This window comes from Dromaius novaehollandiae, chromosome 7 (assembly GCF_036370855.1).
Source record: "Dromaius novaehollandiae isolate bDroNov1 chromosome 7, bDroNov1.hap1, whole genome shotgun sequence".
In the NCBI taxonomy this organism is placed as follows: domain Eukaryota; kingdom Metazoa; phylum Chordata; class Aves; order Casuariiformes; family Dromaiidae; genus Dromaius; species Dromaius novaehollandiae.
Genome location: NC_088104.1, coordinates 447,055 through 469,570, shown reverse-complemented (window position 1 = coordinate 469,570; position 22,516 = coordinate 447,055). Strand labels below are relative to the sequence as shown.

General features: G+C 36.8%; 1 protein-coding gene across 7 annotated transcripts in view; it reads right to left on the bottom strand.

Annotated features, from left to right (window-relative positions):
* Positions 1 to 22,516, bottom strand: part of BAZ2B (bromodomain adjacent to zinc finger domain 2B) — a 159,818-nt gene that overhangs the window by 34,856 nt on the left and 102,446 nt on the right. For 6 of the 7 annotated variants that reach the window (XM_064514492.1, XM_064514491.1, XM_064514488.1 and 3 more), the window contains 14 exons: positions 22,031 to 22,429; positions 18,259 to 18,865; positions 16,702 to 16,998; positions 14,448 to 14,508; positions 13,809 to 13,917; positions 13,448 to 13,549; positions 9,295 to 9,505; positions 8,122 to 8,214; positions 7,934 to 7,995; positions 4,333 to 4,398; positions 3,147 to 3,212; positions 2,460 to 2,504; positions 2,179 to 2,211; positions 902 to 967 (listed from right to left, as the gene is read on the bottom strand). In XM_064514492.1, the coding sequence (XP_064370562.1) occupies positions 902 to 967; positions 2,179 to 2,211; positions 2,460 to 2,504; positions 3,147 to 3,212; positions 4,333 to 4,398; positions 7,934 to 7,995; positions 8,122 to 8,214; positions 9,295 to 9,505; positions 13,448 to 13,549; positions 13,809 to 13,917; positions 14,448 to 14,508; positions 16,702 to 16,998; positions 18,259 to 18,865; positions 22,031 to 22,429 (2,217 nt within the window). The remainder of the gene's footprint in view (positions 1 to 901; positions 968 to 2,178; positions 2,212 to 2,459; positions 2,505 to 3,146; positions 3,213 to 4,332; positions 4,399 to 7,933; positions 7,996 to 8,121; positions 8,215 to 9,294; positions 9,506 to 13,447; positions 13,550 to 13,808; positions 13,918 to 14,447; positions 14,509 to 16,701; positions 16,999 to 18,258; positions 18,866 to 22,030; positions 22,430 to 22,516) is intronic. The other variant, XM_064514490.1, reaches the window with a different exon arrangement.

Genomic DNA, 22,516 nt, shown 5'->3' with positions numbered 1-22,516 from the left:
TTTTTAAAGTAAAAAAGAAGTAACTTTTTCTATGAGCTAAATGTCACTATGGTGAAAAAAGAAAACAAATTAAATAATTAGATCCTAGACCAAGACAGGTAAAATGATTGTACATCAAACAAAATATGCATTTTGGATTTTAAGCCTCTCTATCCCTTGACTCAGAATTTCTGGCTTTTTTTAATATATACATATTTAGTAAAACCAAAGAAGAAATTAAAAATATTTTCTGTAGCTCAGTAATACTTTCTATTATCTGAAGAAGAAAAAATAAGTTTATTAGGGATTGAAAATCTTATCTGCCTGGTTTTGTAGTGGTCTAAATCTAGAACCATCTAGAAAATTTGCACACAAAGAAATCTATTCTGTTTCTGCTTTTTACCCATGAAAAGTCAAGCATCCCCTCCGGCACCAAGAAAACTTTATAGATTTTATAGAATCATATTATATGACATTTCTTTTCCAAAAATTTTCAGATTCCCCAAATCTTATGTAATAGTATACAATTTTTGAGGCTTCATCTAACCTGGAAAAACAAGTTTGCAGAAAATAAAAACTTAGAATTGTCCAATAGGCAAAGACAGAAAAGCACAGACTGAAGATGTGTTTTTATGTCTGGATAACTGCGGAGAAAAATCTATTCAGCAAGTCTGATTTTTGTAACTTACACAAGTCAGTATGATTAGGTCCTTACTGTCATTATTCCAATGAACAGCAAGAGGAGGAGAAAAAAATCTCCTTGCAAGGAAATGCTAAGGACTCTAAAGTGACTAGGCAGTTACTGGCTTCTTGTGCCACATCACTTCTTCATAAATACAGGTAAATCAAAGACATACCTGTTCTACAGATCACTGTTAAATGAAAATAATAAAATTTCATACTTTCAGAGGTTACTACTCACTTCTGCTTTTTTACGTGCTTCCATGGCTTTCATAAGCATCATATGTTGTCTTCTCCTCTCGCGTTCCTATTGAATCAGATAAGATTAGAACAAAACTCATACACATTTTCGTATCAGTAAAAAAAGTTGAGTATAAGTTTAGCATTAATAGACAGGTCACAGTAAATACTAAATATAGGACAAGAATGGCCAAGTCTGTGCATGTTTTAGTTCAGGTTTAGAAAGCAAATACAAGAACAAATCAAAAGCAAAAAGGTAAAGCAATGAACATGGAGACAGTGTAAAACAGAAGCATACAGATTTACTTATGGTCAGTTGTGATGCTCCTTCATAGCTGGCAGAACACAAAGCATAATGGTTGGCTGGAACAGGTCAGTTACCTTACATCTGCTATTAGGGAACTTGCAATTTACTTAATAAATAGCCAATTGAGCGGAAATTGTATACTGGTCATTTTAAAGTTCTCTAAATACTGACATCTTAAAATCATTCTGACTATGATTTTTGTAAGTAAACAGCAAATTAATATGATGAATCTTCTCAGCTCTAGGTCAGTTTTAATCAAGCTGGCAGTGGTGCATATACATACACAAGGACATTTGCATTTACTGATGCTTGTCCCTCAGTAAATTACATCGATAATTTCACATATAGTAAGAAGATATATTCTAAAGAATTAAGTATGTTTTTTCTACCTCAGAAGCTATAGGATAAATCTTGGCCCCAGTAAAGGCTATGGGAACTTCATCATCTACTTCAGTGACACTAGGATTACATTTTAATGTTTCATTGTCTAATTACAGTGTTATGTATTAACCACTGATTGAAAGCTAGTCTGCTCAGTATTCTACAAACTTGGGAAAGACACGATCCTAATTTAGCAGGTCAATTCAAATCATACCTAAAAATTTTGGATTGATTCCCAGTGAGTGGGACAAAATTTGCAAAAAATATTCAAGTGACTACCTAATAATTTTGCGTTATTTAAACCTTGATTTTATACTGTTGTCCAATTTATGTTGGGGCAACAGTAATGTAGATTTCCAGTTAAAAACCTCATTTATAGATTGCCATATTCAATTTATAAACAGGTTTGAGCCACGTCTTACTTTTTTCTTAATAGACAATACAAGCAGATGTATGCAATGCACTGTGCTGTAAAGCCATGCAGCAGTATGTAATATGACAGCAGCCAGTGCTACATTTTATGCATTGCTATGACAACCATATCACAACCAAATCACAATGCGGTGTTAGATGTACAAAAATAAACATACCCATACCATATCTAGTCTATGCCTCTCCAACTCCTGGTAGAAAGAGTTGGCACAACATTATGAAACAGAAATCACAAAGTCATAAAACCACTTTATAATTCCCCAAAAGATCCCAATACCAAAGCAAAGCAACAAATCATAAGATGAAAGAAAAATTGTGCATGAATCAAACCCAGAAATTTTAAAAGGACATATTTTGAAGATTTGTTTTCCCCCAAATATCTTAAAGATCAGTTCATAATCAGCACTGTCGCTGTTTTGGTAACCGAATGCATACGAACCTGATGTTTCAGCAGAACAGCTTGTTGCCTTCGCATCTCTTTTTCCTTAAACAGAAGAACAAAAATGTATTTAAAATATCTAACAAAATTTACTTACCAAGATTCACACTTCTACAACCCCAAAAAGTACATGTCTGAATTCTTTAAGTTTTTTCTTTACTCCTTTATTCCCATAAACCAACCACAGAGGAACAGTAGTATACATGATGGCACATCTATTGAGTTGGGAGTTCAATGATAAAATACCGAAAACACCAAAGCAGCACTGGAAGTACAAATATTGTCATTTATATAAACTGTATTTCTCAATACTGATAGAGTTCAGGACTATATTTGACCCACTATCCATTGGGAAGTAGCGAAGTGTGAGTAACTGTATTGCATATGCTTTTAATGAGCATTTTAAGTTACTCAAACCAAGTATGATGTAAGCAGAACTCCTGATAATGGCATATAAAAAATTAGTGCATATGTGCAGATATATATTCACCTGTGTGTGTACATATATACACACACATATATAACTTCTCTGTTACACTAATTAATGTATTATATAGACAGACACTCTTATACACGTTATTCATAGGCCATATTTATTTACAGTTTTATTCTCAATGAATAGATCAATATATATTATGCATGATAATTTAGTTCATATTCTTGGAAAAAAAGCTCATCTAAACTAACCTTTATTCTTTTTTCAGCCTCCAGTAATTTGGCATTTGCTGCTTCTTCCTTCTTTTTCTTTTTTGCCTGTGCATGCAAAACATCATGCATGATCATGCAACAGCACTACCACAGCATGAAAATACGACTAGAAATAGAGCTACATGCCTCACAAAGTGCAAAACACTATCATATATTAAGTGGATATTGTAACTGATTTCTTCCGCAATGCACTTTGAATTGTCAATCAATTAATCATTCATTTACTTTTTCAGATCAAGCCAGAATTTTTAAAGTCCCACACAAAATAGCTTTGCTAACTGTAACTAAGCTAATATATACAGAAACAATAAAATATTAATGGCAAAGAGATTAAAATGTTGATTTTTATATGATAAGAGACTTGAAAATTAGCAATCAACAGTTTGAAGATTTCTTATTTGAAAATGCGTATTTGTCGTGACTTAAAAAGTTTGATTAGAGCCAATACAAAAACTCTCTGAAAGTACACCATGTAACATTCCTAAACATGAAACTATCACAATCATTACCCGTTATGGACAACTAGGATCAAAAAGAAATCTGTTGTCAGACAGATCAGAAGGGGAAATATCTGAAACAGGAATCTTGAATTTAAATCCCTTCAACTTAGTTATACATGGCATGGATTTGTAATACGAAGCAACCATTTGTAATCTGGAAAGCTTTTTGTTTTGTTTTGTTTTTTAATAAAACCAAAATCATGCTGTTCAAAATGAGGTTCATTGATACTGTCTTTTAAAGAATAATAACATTTTGTTAACTTCTATAATTTTAGTATATTAAATCTACTGCAATTCATACAATGTAGATACTGCTTTCATATCATAATCTTGCAAACTTGCACTTGTTCAAGTTAAGAACTTTATTGTACCTTTGGCAGCAAATAAAACTATTTGTGTGTAAAGTTATGAACACATGCAAACGTTTGCAAGATTCGAGTCCCGGTTAACAACTGGATTAATGTTCTTGGATTGGACATATAATGAGGTGTTCAAAATTTGATTTTGAAAGAACAAAGATATTTGAAGACAGAAATTTTTGAACAGACATTTTTAATCCATGTTGTTAGACTTGTTATATTTAATTACATTTCTAACTGTATATAAAGATAACATTCTTTAAAATGTCAAAACAAAATAAATTATATTTCAGCCATTATTTCTACCTCTAAAATTTGCTGAGCTCGAAGTTCTTTCTCCATTCTGATTTGCTGAATTCGCTTAATTTTTTCCTACAAGGGGAAAAAAGTTATTTTTGAAAACAATATAACTTTATTTTTACATTAAGAGAAAAAAACAGCAAATATCTACACATATTTCCTGTTGTTGAGTCTCTCAGATGTTGTAGTCAACTGTTTCCATGTCATAATGCATGTTTAAAGTTTTTACTAGCCTTAGAAGATGTTCACTATATTCTAGAGAGTACTGACAACTCACAGTTTTGCATAGTGGTATGACTGCTTAAAACACGAGCACCTATTTTTAACAGCTTTTATGGGACCAGCTTAATGACAATACAAGTAAGGCAACAGTGCCCAAATCCTAGCTGGCAATGGCAGGGCTATTTAGGAAGAGATGGAAATAGGAGCAGTAACATGAAAAAAAAAGCAGTAGTTTCAATGCCATCTCCTTGGAACAGAGATACAAGGGTGTGTAAAAACACCATTTTCTGCCTTGGCTCTAGCAGCCTTTCAGCTGGTCGTGGTCCTAGAGACGACACAGAGGACGGAGCACCGTGAAACCCAAAGCACGCGTCTGACGGCCACCAAGGCGCCCGCGCGCACCGCGGACGTTCTGCTCACAGCTACCCGTTTGGGTACGCTTTGGTTTCCCCGGACTTTTAGAATATTAAGATGGTTAATGAGCTCGGTTGGCCTAACCTGTAGTTTAGAGGACTGCCTTGTGATACCTGCTGCACCATAAATATATATACATACAGATAAAAATATATATTCAAACAAAACACGGACACTGGCAGCCACAGCCAGTCCAACAAATTTTGGCATGTTTCATCACAGCAAGAAAATGGTCAGAGCAAGCACTCCATTAATGGGTGCTATGCAAACGTATTTTAAATTCTTTTTCAGGAATTAAGTCCCTAAAATCTGAACAAAATTTTATTACAGTATCAATTTAGCAAAGCAATCATGGCAGACTTTGAGATTAGCTCCCAGCATAGCTTTTGCCTTTTAAATAGTGATGTCCCAAACTTGTATTAGGAATTCCTTAGCAGCCTGTTTAAAACTTTATTTCCTCAAAACAACTGTTTGAGGCAGAGTGACTAGGAAAGCACCTCAGAAGTGTTTCTACACAGCCAGATGGACCTGCTGCAGTTTTAACAGCAAACCCAGCAAAACCCAGGGCATGGCAAGGCCCTGCATGCTGGGAGGCCAGCGTCGTAAGCCAGAAAAAGAGCTCAGTACTCCTCTCTGGGACAGCAGACTTCTTCCCAAAAGTGAGGGTAAAACCCGTCCGTACAGAAAACGCCGTTTTCTAGTGATTTAGCCAGATTGCAGAAAGAAGATGCACTACTCCTAATTCTACTTTCTAAAAATGACAGTGATGTGTGTATTTTATTGAAAACTACTAACTAAAACTAAAACCAAGCCCCTAACAAAAAATAATCTACAGAAAAAAGAGTAGTCACAGAAGAGAAAAATGCACAACATTTCCTGAAGAATGGAGCTTCAGTACAATGAGACCTCATGAGGTGTTACAGATACAAACTTAATGCCAACCTTACAGACTCCTTAAACTGTTGGGAAGTCCAGAGTAACACAAACTCATCCAGCAAATGCATTAACAGAGTCCTTGTTTATACAGAAAGTTTAATTTTTTTTTGACTTTCAACAGGCAAGATGCATAACACGGACCTTCAGCCTATGTAAACCCCAGTTCTACTTAGAAACAGAACTAAATGAAAATTAGAGCATGTTCTATAGTCTCTATTACACAAAGGCTAGAGTTAAAACAGAACAAACTTTTCAATAAAGATCAGAGTTACGAACTACCTTAGAGAAGAAAAGAAAGCATCTACATATTGGAATCATGTTTGAACATCAGGGAACGTGGTGATGATAAATGGGGTCTTGATTTGATATATTCATTAAGTAAGCAATTCTTGTGGTCTGCACACTTAAAAAGGTAAGGAGTGGTTTATAATCTTAGTGAAAGATGAATGGATAAAAGTCCAACACTTAAAAAAAGAAAAAAGAAAAGAAAAAAAGAAAAAAGGAGGTGGGGTGTTTGAATGATTTGCCTCTCTTTTACAAGTATGGGTTGCCTTCAGACGTGCACGACTTTGAAGTTGTCATTATTTATGAAAGTATCATTCTTAGGTGATATGGTGATGATCTGTCTATTATGCTGAGCACTTTCTTCATATGGAAATGTAACTAATATTGTATTTACATTTTATTTTCAGTTTCTATTCCCGGGATACTTAAGGCAGACTGCAATAAAAAAAATTTCGGTAAAGTACTTTATTAAATACGTATCGTGGGTTTTAACAACTGTGTTTGAAAGATGTGAAAGGCCTTTATATTTTCATTGGCTTTCTTAATATCTCAGGGTGCCACTTACAGGCAAAATAGTGAGAGATCTGGTTTTCTAGTAATATTTCTAAATCATGAGAAGATGAGATCATGTATTATTTTATCCTCATTAATTGCTCCCTGAGGTTAAAAATACCAAATACAGACATACTTTGGTTTGCTTACTTTTCTATGGAATCCAAATGTTAGATGTAAATATTCTATAGAGTTCTAAATTAGGCAAATTATGAGCGAGGCTGAGCAATATTCCGACAGAAGTCCCTTTCTAAAAATAACTCAGCTGTGAAATAGAATTACTCAGCAGTGCAGAGTGACATTATTTTATAACTTCTGTTTACACAGAACCTAATACAGAACGATAAAGAGTCAGAACTAAAGCTCCAAGATTTATAACTAAACCATCTTCAGAAAATATACAACTGAACTGCTACAGAAATAGACACTAGTCTAAGACTGCTGCAAAGACCACTGAAGGTCCGACCACCATTTTCCCTGGCTCAGACCTCAGCTACAGCCTCTATTAAAAGCATGACATCTTTTATAGAAGGGAGTTAATAGGATGTTGGTGTGGTCAATGCAGTGGAAGTCAGCTTTGGAGTCTTTTCTTCCCACATCCAAACTTCAGAATTTTATTTCAAACTTTAAAATACTCATTGTATTATAAAATAATTAAAAGCCTGCTTCCATAAGTAGCTTCACTTAATAAAGCTTATACATGGACATTCTCCCTTTTGTTGGAAGTATTTGCTGTAACAGTATATAACAATACTTGTAGGTTTAAAAACATGCATTAATTCACTGGCATACTGAGATAGACCCCTTGGCAATCAACCTAAAAGTGCTGATGGACAGCAAGAATCACTGAAGAAGCCAAGGACACTATTATTCATATGAACAGATATACCACCATTTGTTTGCATGGAACCAGTGAACATATGACCACATCACTATCCTGTAGTAGCAGTTTTTCCATTTCTTTCTGATTTTGGTAGGCCATAATATGGACAAAATTGGGATGTCCTGACAACATGAACAACTGTGCAATTTAGGCTTTTAAGTAACACATATTGTATGCTCTTTAAAACTAGATTTAAAACATTCACATTGTAATAAGCACCCCTAATAACTTACCAGATAACTTAAAAACCCAAAATACAATAATTCAAAATATAATAAATTTAAAGAGCCTCTTTAGCAATCCCATGAAGTTTACCTGCTGCTTCATTATCTTTATCTGCTCTTTTTGCTTTCTCTTTTCTTCAGCTGCCATAATAGCTATAAGTAAAGCAAAAAAAAAAAAAGAACAAAAAGAAAAATTAGTTTCTGCAGGAAAGTAAATTCCTATCAATAGTTTAAGCTCATCTGCAAGAATGCACAAGCTTTCCGAAGCCTGGCACCTACCTTGCTGTTTTTTTGCTTCTTTGGCAGCTCGAGCTTGTTCTTGCTTCTGGAGTTTTCGCAGCAGCTTTATTTGGGCTGCTTGTCTAGCTATTTCTGTTACAAAAAGGAAATACTAAGTTCATAAAAACAGTGTTGTCTAACAATATAGATATAGCTCTTGAACAGACAGAGAAAACAGTAGGTTTGTTTTGTACATATTTATCTTGACAACATCTAACTACCAGCTACCTTTAGGAGAATCTCCTATATAATTTTTAAAATTATATATGTATACACACACACACGGCTGCATCAACCCCCACAAATGAACATGGATATTTTCTACATGAAAAGAATGTGTAATTTTTGGAAGAAAACAGTTCTCTATTAAGTGACAGCATCAGGCTAAAACCAGTGCTTCATTTAAGAATACATTTCTTCTTTTTTTTACAAGTAGAAAACTGTCATCCCAGGTACTAAAACAACATTTTATTCAGAAGTATGGAATTACTATTTTCCTTACAAACTACTTCATGTAATTATCTAATCCTTTTCGAACAATGCAGTCAGAGCACACTCATTTGGAACACAGTAGTCTGTAGTGCCGCTGCTTACAGGCAGCCACTCTTTTGCTAATTAGTAACTTCCTGAAGCATTCTGTCACTTCAAGTGAGAATATCTTAATGAAATTTGGCTAAACTGTGAATTGGGATATCAGTATGTTCCATGGACACACCGATGCAGACAGCTGTAGGAGGAATATTCCTGGGATAAAATTTGGGTTGCTAGTCAAAGGACTGAAGTTCAGGACCTCCATGACAGCATTCTCCAAAATTAGTAATTTCACTTTTGTTTGAGTTGATTTAGGGGACTGGAGAGATCTGTTCATTTTTGCCTATTTAAAACAAAAACCATCCACGGTAACCAGAATAGTGGATGTCTGCTTTTTTAATTTTATAAATCTATGTAGCTATAGCTTAAGCTCTTAGACGCACGCTCTTCTCTCTTTGAATCATATACACATTTACTTAACGTTGTAACGAAGAAAAAAGCATTGCTAAAAGCATACGGGCTTCCAAAGCAAAATTGTTGCATACTAACACACTAGTGAAAGACATTACTCTTCTTTACAAAACTATTAACTCTCCATATACTGTTACACTCAGGCTGTGAAAGCAGAAATGTATTTCTTACCTTGAGCCTGTAGCTTTCTTAACAGCTTTGCATCAGTGTTGTCTAGAAATTCAGTGCTACCAACATTTGGAGGCCGGCCTTTGCGTCGTCTCATTCTCGATTCCTCCCTGGCGTGCTGTCTGTCCGGATTCGGCGGTCTTCCTCTGCGCCCTTCCATAGCCCTGATACGGGGAACGACCTCCTCTTCCTTCAGGAGACACCACTGCACACCCTTTTAATTGACACATTTCACAGACGGGTATTATAAACACAGGTAAAAACGAAAATAAATCCACAAGACATTTGAGAGCCTAAACAGCACATGTGTCTATATATGGAAATAAATCAAATACACAGTATTTAAGATCTGTGTTAGAATATTTGGGTAGTGGGACATTTTGATGACATGCAGAAGCTACAAATTGAGAGCTTCTCAGTACAAAGCTTTCGTAAATTGTACTACTATGCAAGATTTTAAACTTTATTCATTGACATAAACAGTTACTACATAGCACATGTCACTATTTCTTTTAATTAGTTCTTGATTAAATCACTAATTTCTCAACTCTTTCCAAGCAGAAATACAGATTCCTCAGCATGCCAAATAAGAAATAACTTCTCTGCCTTCATATACTCCATTGCTCAATGTCATATGAAAAAATGTGACAAGCAACGGGTCACTGTCTTCCAAGTCTTCGTGTTTACAGAAACTTTAGCATACAGAAAAAGCAAAAACAGTGGTTGATTTTCAAACATTTGGGTGTTGGATACATGAGTTCTATAGCAAGTAAACAAAAAACCACAAACTCATTTTCATCTTGCGGTTTTATTTAGTAAAATTTAATCCTCCAACCTCAAAAATTAATTTCTGAGCTGACATGAATTGAAAATAACCAAAAGTTTGTAATTTTATAATTCATCTACAGTCATAACTGAAAGCTGTGGACACAATAGCCTTTAACTAAACAAAGCACTCAGCAATAAATTCAACCCTTGTTTTCAATTACTGTTTTTTGCAGAACTTCTTTTTTCAAATATTCAAATGTTCTGTTAATTCAAATATCTAATTAGTCCTCACATTGAAATAATTTTAAGTATTAGTATCATTATGCCCACTGATCAGTACAGTAGCTCAAATCTATCTGATCCTGCTTGAGTGAGCGTGAGTCTGTTTCAAAATTGCAATGCTTTTCCCCACTTTCCCAAGTTTTAGAAAACTGTGGCAAAAAATGGAAGCTAAGTATCATTAAGGACTTCATAATTTGTCTACTACAGATATGTCGAAGATTTTCAAAACATCTGTTAAAGCAAGAATGAAAGCTGATCACTTAAAAAAACCACACACATTCATTAAAACATGTTCACAAAAAAATTTGCATTATGAAATTTTTCATATTAACATGTGCATAAATAATGAAATCAATTTTGCTGTACCATAAAATAGATTTTGTTTACTTAATTTGTCAATTAGTCTTTTAACTCTTTCTCCTAATTCCTCAGAATATATCTGAAACGTCTACTACAACATTCTGTAGAAGGAATGATGTTTCCTAATGAAACACACAGATCCCAGGGCAGCTATCAGTACCTGCAGTGATCCTTTTTTTCAAGTCTGAATTACTCATAGTTAAGACCATCACAACACCATATCGCAGTTTACAGACCTTCCAGAGGGCTGCGTTATTAGCTATGTTCTTAAACACAAGGAGTTCTGAATGACGACCATATCACTAAGTGTAGAATACGTCATTGCTAAGGACTTCTTAATCCAAAATCATTACCTGTACCACTTTAACAGAAGCTGCTTCACTTTTTCCTTACACATATGTGTAAGTCTTAAGATTTACACATACATTTTTATTTCAGTGTCTAGTACTTAACTTAAAATTTATCACAGGTCCAATTTGTACTGTTGAGCAATACAAGCTAGACTTACTACAGTATCTGCTGCTTACCACCTACACCAACCTTCAACCTAGCAAATGGCATCTCCCATAAGCAGCAGAGAAGAACGAAAAACAAAATTCAAGGAACAGAAGGAAAAGAAGCCATGGTTCAAGCACCTTAGATCCTGTAATGGAGATTCTCTTGCTCTCTATCTGTATTTTCTATGATAAATGATACCGTGATACTAAATATACATATATATAATGTAAAAAAAAGGATATATTTCATATATCCATTTTACTACAGCAAGCGTTTTCCTGGGGACTAAATAATGAAACTACTTACCTATAATTACTGCTCTCCAGAGATAAACATCCCGTACAGATGCACCCTAATCATATTACCTCCAGAACGAAGATATTCCTAGGGCTCTCCCAGATTCTTAAATGATTCCCTTCTCCATGCCAGATGAGGGGAGCTACTCTGAGTTGCAATCTCAGAAAACTGAAAATTAGTCCTGTCCACTGTCCGGGAATTGCTCTCAAGTCCATGAAATGCACATATATAATAACCAAGTGCAAGAATCCAGCTTTTCCACTTGACGTAAAGTGGTGAGGAACAAAAAAAGTAGTGATTTGGGAGTAAAATCCCAACAGAGAACCTGGATGAACTGACCAGAGCACCTCTGCCGTGTGACAGGCACGCGACAAGCTGCGAGTCTCTGCCGAGCAGCAGGTAGGTTCTGCCGCGGGCGGCCCGAGGACGGACTCGCAAAAGCGGCCGTGGAGCCCGCCGGGTTCGGAGGTAGCTGAACAGGCCAGGCGCGACCCAGTCCCAGCAGCGCATCCACAGGGTCCCGCCGCTGAACAGCTCGACAGCCCGTCACAAACACCGAGCTGATCCCTTCCGCCATCCCGGACATTCCCACTTCCCTCCTGGAGTCCCTTTTTGGGAGAAGCCTTCTCCTTCGCCTACGTCTGCACAGGACTTACCACAAGCTACACCAATAGCAACCGCAGTGAGATGTACAGTAACTTAACGCTGCCTATTACCAAGCCTGCACACGGAAACGCGGCCCTTCCTCCGCTGCTTCTCTCTGGAGGTTTATAGGATCAAAGGGAAGAAACTGCAAATCATCCCATAAACGACAGGAAGATGACAGAGAGAACTACAAGGGAACATGAGAAATGAAGGAATGCGGGAAACACACGTGAGGAAGGTAACAGGGTAGGAAGAGAACAGACACCCTGACACGACGTTATGTTCGCAGTGTTAGGCGTTGCTCAGATCAACATCACTGAGGGGCGTAATTAAGTTCATGACAACACGTACATGTAATTTTCGGTTTATGAAGGCCAAATACAAAGGGGTTTTAACAAGGCTGCCAGGAATCAGCCAGCACTAACTACAAGTGGCTGCTTACTGTGAACTGAGGCTATATTATACCTTTTAATTTATTCTCTGTAGATACACGTATTTCCACAAAGTATCACAGCTACCCACGGACTAGGACAAGCACTCAAGATTGCTGAAAGCATGACGTCTGTCCACACTCCTGCAGTAATATACACACGACCTTTATCTTTTAAAGTAGCAAACACACTCACTGATAAAAGTCCAAACACCCTTCACGCACCCTAAAGAAACAGCAATTTGACCAAAACAGAGTAGCAAAGTACAGAACAAATGCAATGTTAATTTCCATAAAATCTTAATTTTACTTATCCTTGTGTGGGTTACCCACATAAGGTTCAGCAGTTATACTGCTGTAAGGTGTACTTGGTACGCCCAGCAAATCTAATTCTTCAGGACGCTCAGACCGTAATCTTGATATAACAAACATGTATTTAAATACATATTTTAGATACATTATACAGATGGATATATGAAAAGAGTGTGATGTAACATGTAACAATGTTTATAAATATTGAGTTCATACAATATAGTGAGAAAAAAGATTTTACTCAGAAATATCTGAGCATTTTCTGAAATATCTAGCTTTAAGTTCCTTCTTACTAAACAAATCCAGGCTTAGAGGTGATCATAAGGCATGCCAAAAACCTGCAACCTCCTCCTGAAGTCAGTGAGAGGTGAAGGTTTTCAACACTGCCCAGGATCAGGCCCTCAGCTTATCACAGGAAGTACTATAAAAATTATACACAACTTTTAGAATGTTAAAAAGCTAAAAACAAGCAATGCTCCAGACTGCAGTAAAAAAAAGTTACTTCTCCTAAACTTATGTTACTGTTCCTTGGATCAAAAACTTTACTTTTTAAAAAGTGGATACCTGCGGTCCATCTCTGGCTTCATAGAAGTCACCCACTCCTATTTTTGCACTGAAGCTGAAATTGTCCCTTGAGATATCCATTATTCCATTTCTGCTGAGATACTGAAAAAATCACATATTTTTCCACTTCAGCTTGTAAATAATTACAACTCAGCTTTGATGTAAAGCTTTGCGAGTGTAACGTTTTGCATATTCTATAAAAGGAATATGCATTTATAAAAGATCAAATCAGTAAAAAGTTGAGATACATTAAGCCTCACATCACAGGACATTTTTGAAATAAGGAACTTTATTGGAGGAAAAATCACATTTTGTATTAAGAGCATGCTTAGTAGGATAAGAATTAAGAAAAGAAACCTACCTTTATTACTTCAGGATACTGTCTCAGCTTCTTTCCACAAGGTGCAAAATACGCTACTTCTCCTTGAAGACGACCACCAAAGTTTCTTATTCGGGTTTCTCGTTGCCAGCTAGAGTAATAAGAAATAGTTGCATACAACATTTAATGTTAATTTAATAATTATACATGAAAGACAAGAATAACATACCCAAAATGCGACAGGGGTATCAAAAATTAGGTAGGCAAAAATGGAAACTTTTATTATGCAACTTGTCCAAATTCTGAACAGATACAGATTTATATCAAGCTATGTACATATTACCAGATTTTTACATTGCTTAGAACTATAAATTGCTTAGAACTATATTTCTGGAACAGTTAAATGGAAGCTGTTCAGGCTCAGATCTCACCATCAGAACTAATTTCCAGTTTCAAAACTGCTACGAAGATTCATAAGAGCATCTGATATAAAAGAATTAACACGTGAAATATGCTGACACTTCCAAAGAGATCCAGAGTAACTGTGAGTCGGAAATCTAAATCCTTGAAGCCCTTTCCATATATTTCAGCCCCAAATATTTTAAAATGCCATTTCTTTACCAACTGACTTCTGAAGGTATTACCTCCATTTAGCGAATCTCAAATAAATACGTAACCTACCCGTACTCTAGAGGAACACGCAGCTCCCGTTCATCTGTTACTCTTCGTCTTTTTGAAATACCTAAAACAGAATTTTCAATTAACACCTAAGGACGAACATCAAAAAAGTTTGAAAATAACGTGTTCCTAAAATATAGTTTTTATACTTATAGCCCCAAACCACAAAATAAGTCATTTTTACATTATATACACCTAAAGTAACCAAAAAAAAAAAGTTAAATTTATTTTTCTTTTGAAATACTTTTTTCCTCTAGGTTTCCATGGATCTTTTTCTTCTGAAATTGTAAATAAGATAAAACATTATCATACTATACAGAACTCCTGGTCTTGTTTGGCTCTTTCAGGTATTATATGGAGATAAAATAAAATAATTGGTCACCACCTGTATCTGCACACCACAGAAATATTTTTTTCAGTACAGAAGATGAGAATGAACAAACTCTTTAAAGTTCTTTAAAAATCCATACATTACTGGCTTAAGCCTTCAAAGAGCACTGTGTATAGACTGCAGCCAAATGCCAGAGAGAGAATATTTGGGGGATTTTTCCAGCTATTCAGAATTGAAAGAGCTATTCACGTGTCTGGTACTCCTCACAGGCTGAATCGAAAATACAAGAGACAACTGCCAGCAGTGGGGTTTAACGGAGCGCAGAAAGCTGGTGCTTTTCTTAGCCCTTTTCAGGAGAACTGCAGGACGTCAACCATGAACACAGGTAACCTTTGGGAAGGCAGGTTTCTCAAAAAGGTAGTTTAGATCCTGTGCGGAGAATGGGGCATCTCTCTCGCCAGCAGATACGGACATGAAGAACGTCACTACGCGGCCGCGCTCCCGGAGCGCTCCGGAGGCTGCTCCGACCCGCGACAGCCCGGCGGAGCGTCGCGCGGTTCAACGTGGTTCGACAGCACCGGCGCGCGGCTGCGGCGGCCGAAGGGTCTGCAGGCAGCTCATGACCGCTCTCCCCTACAGCACACACCAACAAACCACCCACGCCTGGAAGCCAGGCTTCCTGGAGACTTATCTGCGGTCTTAAACGCGACTATTACGTTAACTCATCAGGTATTGATGCTGGGGGGAAACGTCATTTGTCTCAGTGCAGGTGAATCTAAAAAAGGAGCTGTTCAGTGAAAAACAGATACAGCGAGGAGGACACAAGATCTCTTCAGTGACCGGCTACCTTTAGATAAGACGGATCAAAAACAATTTTAAGTTACATAGTGGTGATTCTTAGCAGGCAAAACATATTATACCTAAAATAAGGAGACAAATTTAAGGTATTGTGCCTCTCACCTACAGACAGACATAAACCACTATCAGCCTTTTGCAAGTATAAACCAACGCAAACTCCTCAGCAACAAAATTAGCTTCGTATTTTAAGAGTTTGGATTACTCCTAAAACCTGGGAAATCTTTTACAAACTGTAAAATTAATAGGCCCGTAACAAGTAGATCCCTTATATTTCTTTAAGGTTAATGCCCTCAATGACAAAGCACGTAATTCCTACTCCACTAAACTCCAAATATAAAGATCAATTTAAAACCTACTTATTTACATGTTAATTAAATATCAAGTTGCTAAGTAGTAAATAGGCAATCTAATTGTTACTGTGCAAATAAAGACATGTCTGACTTTAAAAAAAAAAAAAAAAAAAAAAAGGGAGACTTTCCTGTAGCAGTACTAATTACTAAATTGTCACCCAATGAAAGATTACAAACACCATGAAATACCACAAAATTACTAAATGTACTTTTCAAATACCTTTTAAAAATACTTACTAGGTGTAATCCACACATTCTATTTCGAATTCTTAAAAAATAATGAATTACGTTCTATTTCAACTAAATGCAGCCACTGAATCTCTTCAGGAAGGGGCAGAAATAAACCATTCTGCTTGCAAATTATAATGTATAGGAATTAAACATGAACTAAAATAACCACTAGAGAATAAAATGTAAGTAAATAAAGACTAAATAATGAAGACTTTTTACATAATAAACATAAATCTAGCTATTAAACACTACTTTCTCCCAAAATAGCTATAAGCTACCACAACAGTTTGGAATGAAAATGTCCTGAACTAACTGCTATGTTCCAGTCGTTAGTACCTGCAATTCTGCTGACCTGACTGTATTATCTGTTCAATACATTTGGGAAAATATCACTTGGTAGCAGTGTCTTAATTACCTTTTATAAATACTTCTACAACATATGCCAATTATATGTTAGACTGTATTATATAAAAAGACATTCAGATACCACAGTGTGTACTTGGTGCTAGTGCAGATGACGGCGTCCCAATAAAAACCGTAGGCTGGGACTCGGGACGTAAGGCAGCTGGCGCAGAGCTTGGGGTCTTTGCTACTTGGAGATTAAGTGGTGTGGAATGAGCTCCAAGACCGACGGAAGAGCTCTTCACGGAGGCAGCAGTTTGATTCAGTTTCAGTGGAGTTTTTTCTCCCTCAGTGTCTGTATCTGATTCATCTTGATCTTTATCATCTTCATCATCTTCATCTTCAGACCCTTCTGTATCTGACTCAGAATTACTGTCAGACTCTGTTAAAAAATTGTAGCAAAAGGCACATTATGACCGGATAACTAACAGCAACCACACTTTAGTTCTAATGCTCATCAAGTTCACGGCTTCATTAAATAAGAAGGTTTTCTGCCTTAAAAAAAGGGTATAATGAATTTACCTAAACTTTAAAATGACTACAAATGTGACAGCATAAGGTAATTCTGCATGACAACGCACTGTGGCTTGGGATGGAATTTTTTTATTGAGGAGGAGACGACAGACAGAGAAGAGGCAGCATTTAAGAGATTCTTTGCCTCAGAACTGGCTACAGCTAAGACACATCTGTGAGCCCGGCAGTGGCTGCAGACTGCCACAGGACGGGCGTTTTACAGGTTATGAAATACAGCGTAAAGAGCAGGAAGCAAGTGGTGCAACCAGGTACAGGCTGCAAGTTGTTCAGGACTGGAGATGTGGCAATCCGGGCAAAAGAGAGGTTAGACAGGGTAAAGGGTAGGTGGGGATGAGGAATTGAAGGTAGGCTAAAGCTATAGCGGAAAAAGAGGATTAGAACAGGATTTGTGGAGGAGAGGGGGAAAGACAGGGATGAAGGTGGAGCTGGATACAAGGGATGCAGGCACAGAAGGAGAAAAGAAACAGCTGGGAATATGAGCTCCACTTCGAAACAGGCATAGCCTTTCTGATTTGCCTAAGAGCCTTTAAAACTAATCTGAAAGCAGTCTGTGAACATCTAAGGCTTTACAACTGTGCTGGTACCTCTCTCTAGTCTTGCTCGCTCACTACTCTGCTCCTGAACGAAGCCCAAACATACTTTTCTGGCCAATCCTGACAATTCAGAGACTTTTTCAGTCCCTCTCTACAACAGGTTCAGGGAAACTTACTCTGTACACGGGCTCAGCTCGCTATAATAATTAATCATCGAACAGCCTATTCTCTCCAATCTTCTCCTGGGCACTTTGCCAGCTAAGTGGTATATGAGCCCAAGCTGGGTGATTCATCTAGAAGACAGGTCCCTGACACCCTTTCCAGAAGGCCCAGAAGACCTCTTACCGTGACAGCTACAAGTATACTTGTCATAAAAGCAAAAATCAGAATACTCTAAACATGATTCTGGATATGCAACTACTGGGGATGAGGCAGAATGCACAACTTTCCAGGGTGTCTGTAACACACTGTGGGCCATGTTACCTCACAATTTCCTACCCATATTAAAAAGTTGTAGGAAATGCATCTTTTCAAAAATAACACTTCCATTTTTCCTATTAAAAAGATTAAACCACCTGATTGGCTATCATCAGAATCATCATCTTCATCGTCATCTTCATCATCATCGTCGTCATCATCATCATTTGAGTCATCAGAGTCCTTACTGCTGGGGGCATCCGAGTCTGCCCCTCTGAACTGCTCCACCACCAGTTTTGCAGAATGAAGGCGGTGTTGTGTTTTTACTGCATTTACTGCATTATTGCTGACTGTTTTATCCTTTCCTGAAGCAGGTAACACAGGAGAGGTAGAGGGCACAACAGCTGTCCGGTTACCGGTTGTCTTCTTCCCACATGCACTCAAGTTCACCGGTGAAGAAAAAGGGGCACTACCAGATGTGGCTACACTTTCACTGATCTTGGTCTGGGATTTTGGTTTGGTAGTAAGTGCTAGAGGAGCTTCCTGGATGACGCTCTGAATAACTCCATTGGGTTGGTGATTACCTAAAAGTGCATTTGTCAGGAACGGATTAGAATGGTTGTTTTCCAAGGATGTGAGTTTTTGATGAGCTGGTGAACTAGAGGTTGGTTTGGAGCTTGACAAAGCTGCAATAACCTTCTTCAGGTTCTTAGATGATTCCTGTTTCTTCATCTGTGCTGTTGGGAATGTCTGTTTATATTGTTCCTACAGAAATAAGAAGGGAGGGGAATTAAAATTTTTTCAGCCAGGAAAACTCTTTTCAACCTTCAACATCTGCCTCCAGAAAAACTACTTTTAGTAGGTCAAAAGTAGGTGGTAACTACAACTGAAGATATGAGTAATCTGAAGTTGCTTTAGGTTTTCTCTTGATTTTCACTATAAATTGAGGAGGAAAAGACTGGTCCACAAACTCAAGATAAAGCTAATCTAAAGCACAGATGGAAGCTTCTTCACTTGCTACCTCACTCTAAGACAGCGATTTTCAGGAAGATATTATGAATCTTCTAAAAAAGTTCATTAAGAAAAAAATCCAAAAGGTAATGCCATAGGAGAAAATAATCCTCTTTTTACTCATTTCAGCATATTAAGTGTCATTAGTGAATGTAAATCTAGTTTTAGAATTAATCCATTTTAAGGATGGGCAAGGTAAATACAACACAGTAATGGCTACAAAAATAGCAGAAGGCAGAGAAGAGACTCCCGGTATAGCAAAATTTGATCCAGAAATCCAAGAAAAACATGGTATTACTAAAAAGTAGCATTATGCTAGACAACCTTTTTTGATTTCTGAAACAGTATTGCCTGAAAGTTCTTCACGTAAAACTTAATTATTTCCTCAGAAATACAAGTAAAGCTTACACTGCCTTATTCTGAGGACTCTTCAAAGGACAAAGAAAATATCTGTATCTTCCTTGATAGAAGAAATAATAACAGAATGAATGTACATTAACAAAAAGCTATATTGATACAAAATAGATGGTGTTTTTTAAATAATTTTTTTAAAGTCAAATAAAATACATTCTTGAGTTACTACCATTTAAAACTGATTATGAAATTATGAAAACCTGTAAAATAAAAATGCATGCACTACATTTCCAGTAAAATTTTTAAAGAAAGGCAAATCACTAAATGGGTGAGAAATCACCAGCTAAACACTCGTAACCTAAATTTCACAGCAGAAGGCTATTCCATTCGCAAAGAAATAAATGTTAATAGTTATAATTCACAGCTTGAAGTAAATGATTAGCTTAAAACAATTTGGAATTGAATGGAAAAACAGCATTCCTCTTCTATTCTAGGAATCTATTACCACTAATCTTTAGTCCTAAAATCTTGAATTAGCTGTGAACCAAATGATATCAGTTTACTCTTTAGCAATACCCAGCCTAAAGATTTTTTAAATACCAGATCCTTATTCTCTTCCAATTTCCATTCAGATCTAACTGAACAGAGGGAGCAAAGGCCACACTGAATTTTAATAGCTATCCATCTGTGAATATCCTCCTGTCTTTAAAAAACAAACAAAAAGCACACAAAAAATAAATTGCTCATTTAAAAAAAAAAGGCTTTTAGCTCTCTGATTTTAATTCATATTAAAATAAATGATTTTAATTACTTTTACTTCTATCTATCCACCCTGAAACAAAGAGAAGCCATGCTTACATACAAAATATGGAAAGTATTCTGACTGAAACTAGGACAAGCAAAAGAAAAGCGTTCAGGACAGACTATTTACCCAGGAGTACTTTTCTCAATGTAATACATTGTTTTTAGCCGCTAAACTTCCTTAAGAGATGCACAACACAATCCTTTCTCTTTTTTGTCAGGATGCAATGAAATACAGAAGTTTTTAAATTTCATAATCCACCATGCTGAAGCCCTTCCAAATGCAGTTACACACTGTCTTTAACTTATCCTTTGTGTCCAAGTACTACAGGGCTTATTGTATTTAAGATCTACCAGAATCCATAGACTGGGCAAGAAGGTAAGACAAAAACCTCCCAACTCTCCTGGTTAAACTTCAGAACTTCTTTCCGTAAAGCATTCAGCTCTATTGTTTCATTACTCATGGGCTTTTTTACACCCCTCCCCTTTTTTTGTAAAAAGCCATCTTCGAATGCTGAATTGACTCATTTCTCAGGTGTCCTTCAAAGACTCACAGAGCAGTTCGGGCTGGACAGGGCCGCTGGAGATCACCGGTTCCAACCCCCTGCTCCAGCAGGTCAACTTGAGCAGGCTGCTCAGGACCGGGTCCAGCTGGGCTTTGGGAATCTCCTAGGATGGAGATTCCACCACCTCTCCGGGCAACCTGCTCCAGCGTTCGACCACCCTCACAGTGAAGACAGGTTTTCTTAGGTTCAGACGGAATTTCCTGTGCTTCAACTTGTGCCCACTGCCTTTTGTCCTATCACTGGGCAACATTCAATTTGGTAAGGAAGGATTACAGATAACTCCCAGAGATTCAAAAATGTACATCTTGCCCTTCAAAAACATCTCCACATGTCCATCAGTGTAGGAAAAAAACATGCTCCTAAGTGACGATATGCTGCTTTGCTTTATATGCCAATGGCTTGTACTGAGGTCTCCCTAAAAAATTTAGGCCCTTAAGAATTACATGAGTAAATATTTATTCTAGTAACTGCACTGGGGTCCACCACCACTTGTGGAAGTAAAGGCCCAATTCTTAAAATATGTTTAAGAGCTTATGTGCCTATGTAACTTATTTTTGAGATAGTCACATTTCTTTACTTTTGCCACTTTGAGAGCTAGATTCAGAATACAAACCAATGGGCCTTACAGAAATCCATGCAAGTATTCAGACATGTAGCTCCTTATAAAATCTGTAAGAGTTTCTCAGCTGAAATATATTTGGAGGAGGTGAGCCTTGACATATATCTTACCAGGTCATCTTACCAGTACATGGTTGACTTTCAAAAGACCTGTAGAACTTTACTACGCAATAAGCAGGAAACTAAAGTTCAGCAGGATGTGACAATAAGCTGCATATGCAATTGCATCATGTGTACATTTGGATATGCACATACACATATGCATCACCAAGTAAATTACTTGCTTTTCTCCAAGATAAAGTAACAGAATACTTCAAGACACTTGTATAGTGAACCATTTCTAAAATTAAAGCATAGTATTTGCTGCTCTAAAAAAAGAAAAAATGAAATAGTTCAGAACATATAACGATCCACACAACTTAGCTAATTTACATCACTCAAAAATCCACATCCATTCTAAGCATGTCAAACAATACACATATTTTTCAAAACATTTCAAAGAGCTTTAAAACATAATGCTATACCTTGTTAAGAAGACGACAGGTTACAAATAATTAAGTTATTGGTGACTTTGACTCACCCGTTTCGATCTTACATCACTGGTCAAAGCGGTAGATTCTTCAGAGGTATTTTTATTCCCTGCTTTGAGCAGAGCAGGGGAAGGAACTATAAGTTTTAAATAGGTTTCCTTTTTGGCTTGATTTACCAAAGACAAAGGTTTCACATTGGGAACCAGTCCCGTAGACTGTATTACACTTGTGTGTTTGTTCACAGATTCCTCCTTTGCCTGAGAGCTTTGGAAAATAAAGGGAAGCTGCTGTGACAAAACCTGAGGCTGCTTCTGCTGGGACTGGAATGGTGAGTGAGTCTGGGAATCAGACACAAGAGGTATCTGCTGGTGTGTTCTTTTTTCTTGGGACTTTTCATGTGTTTTTTGTCCATCTGTTTTCATATCTGTTACACCACTATGCATTAGCACCTGCAAAATACATATTTTTGATCAATTAAATATGCTGAATAAAAATTGTATCGTCAATCCTCATAAAACAATTACACTATTCTTGGC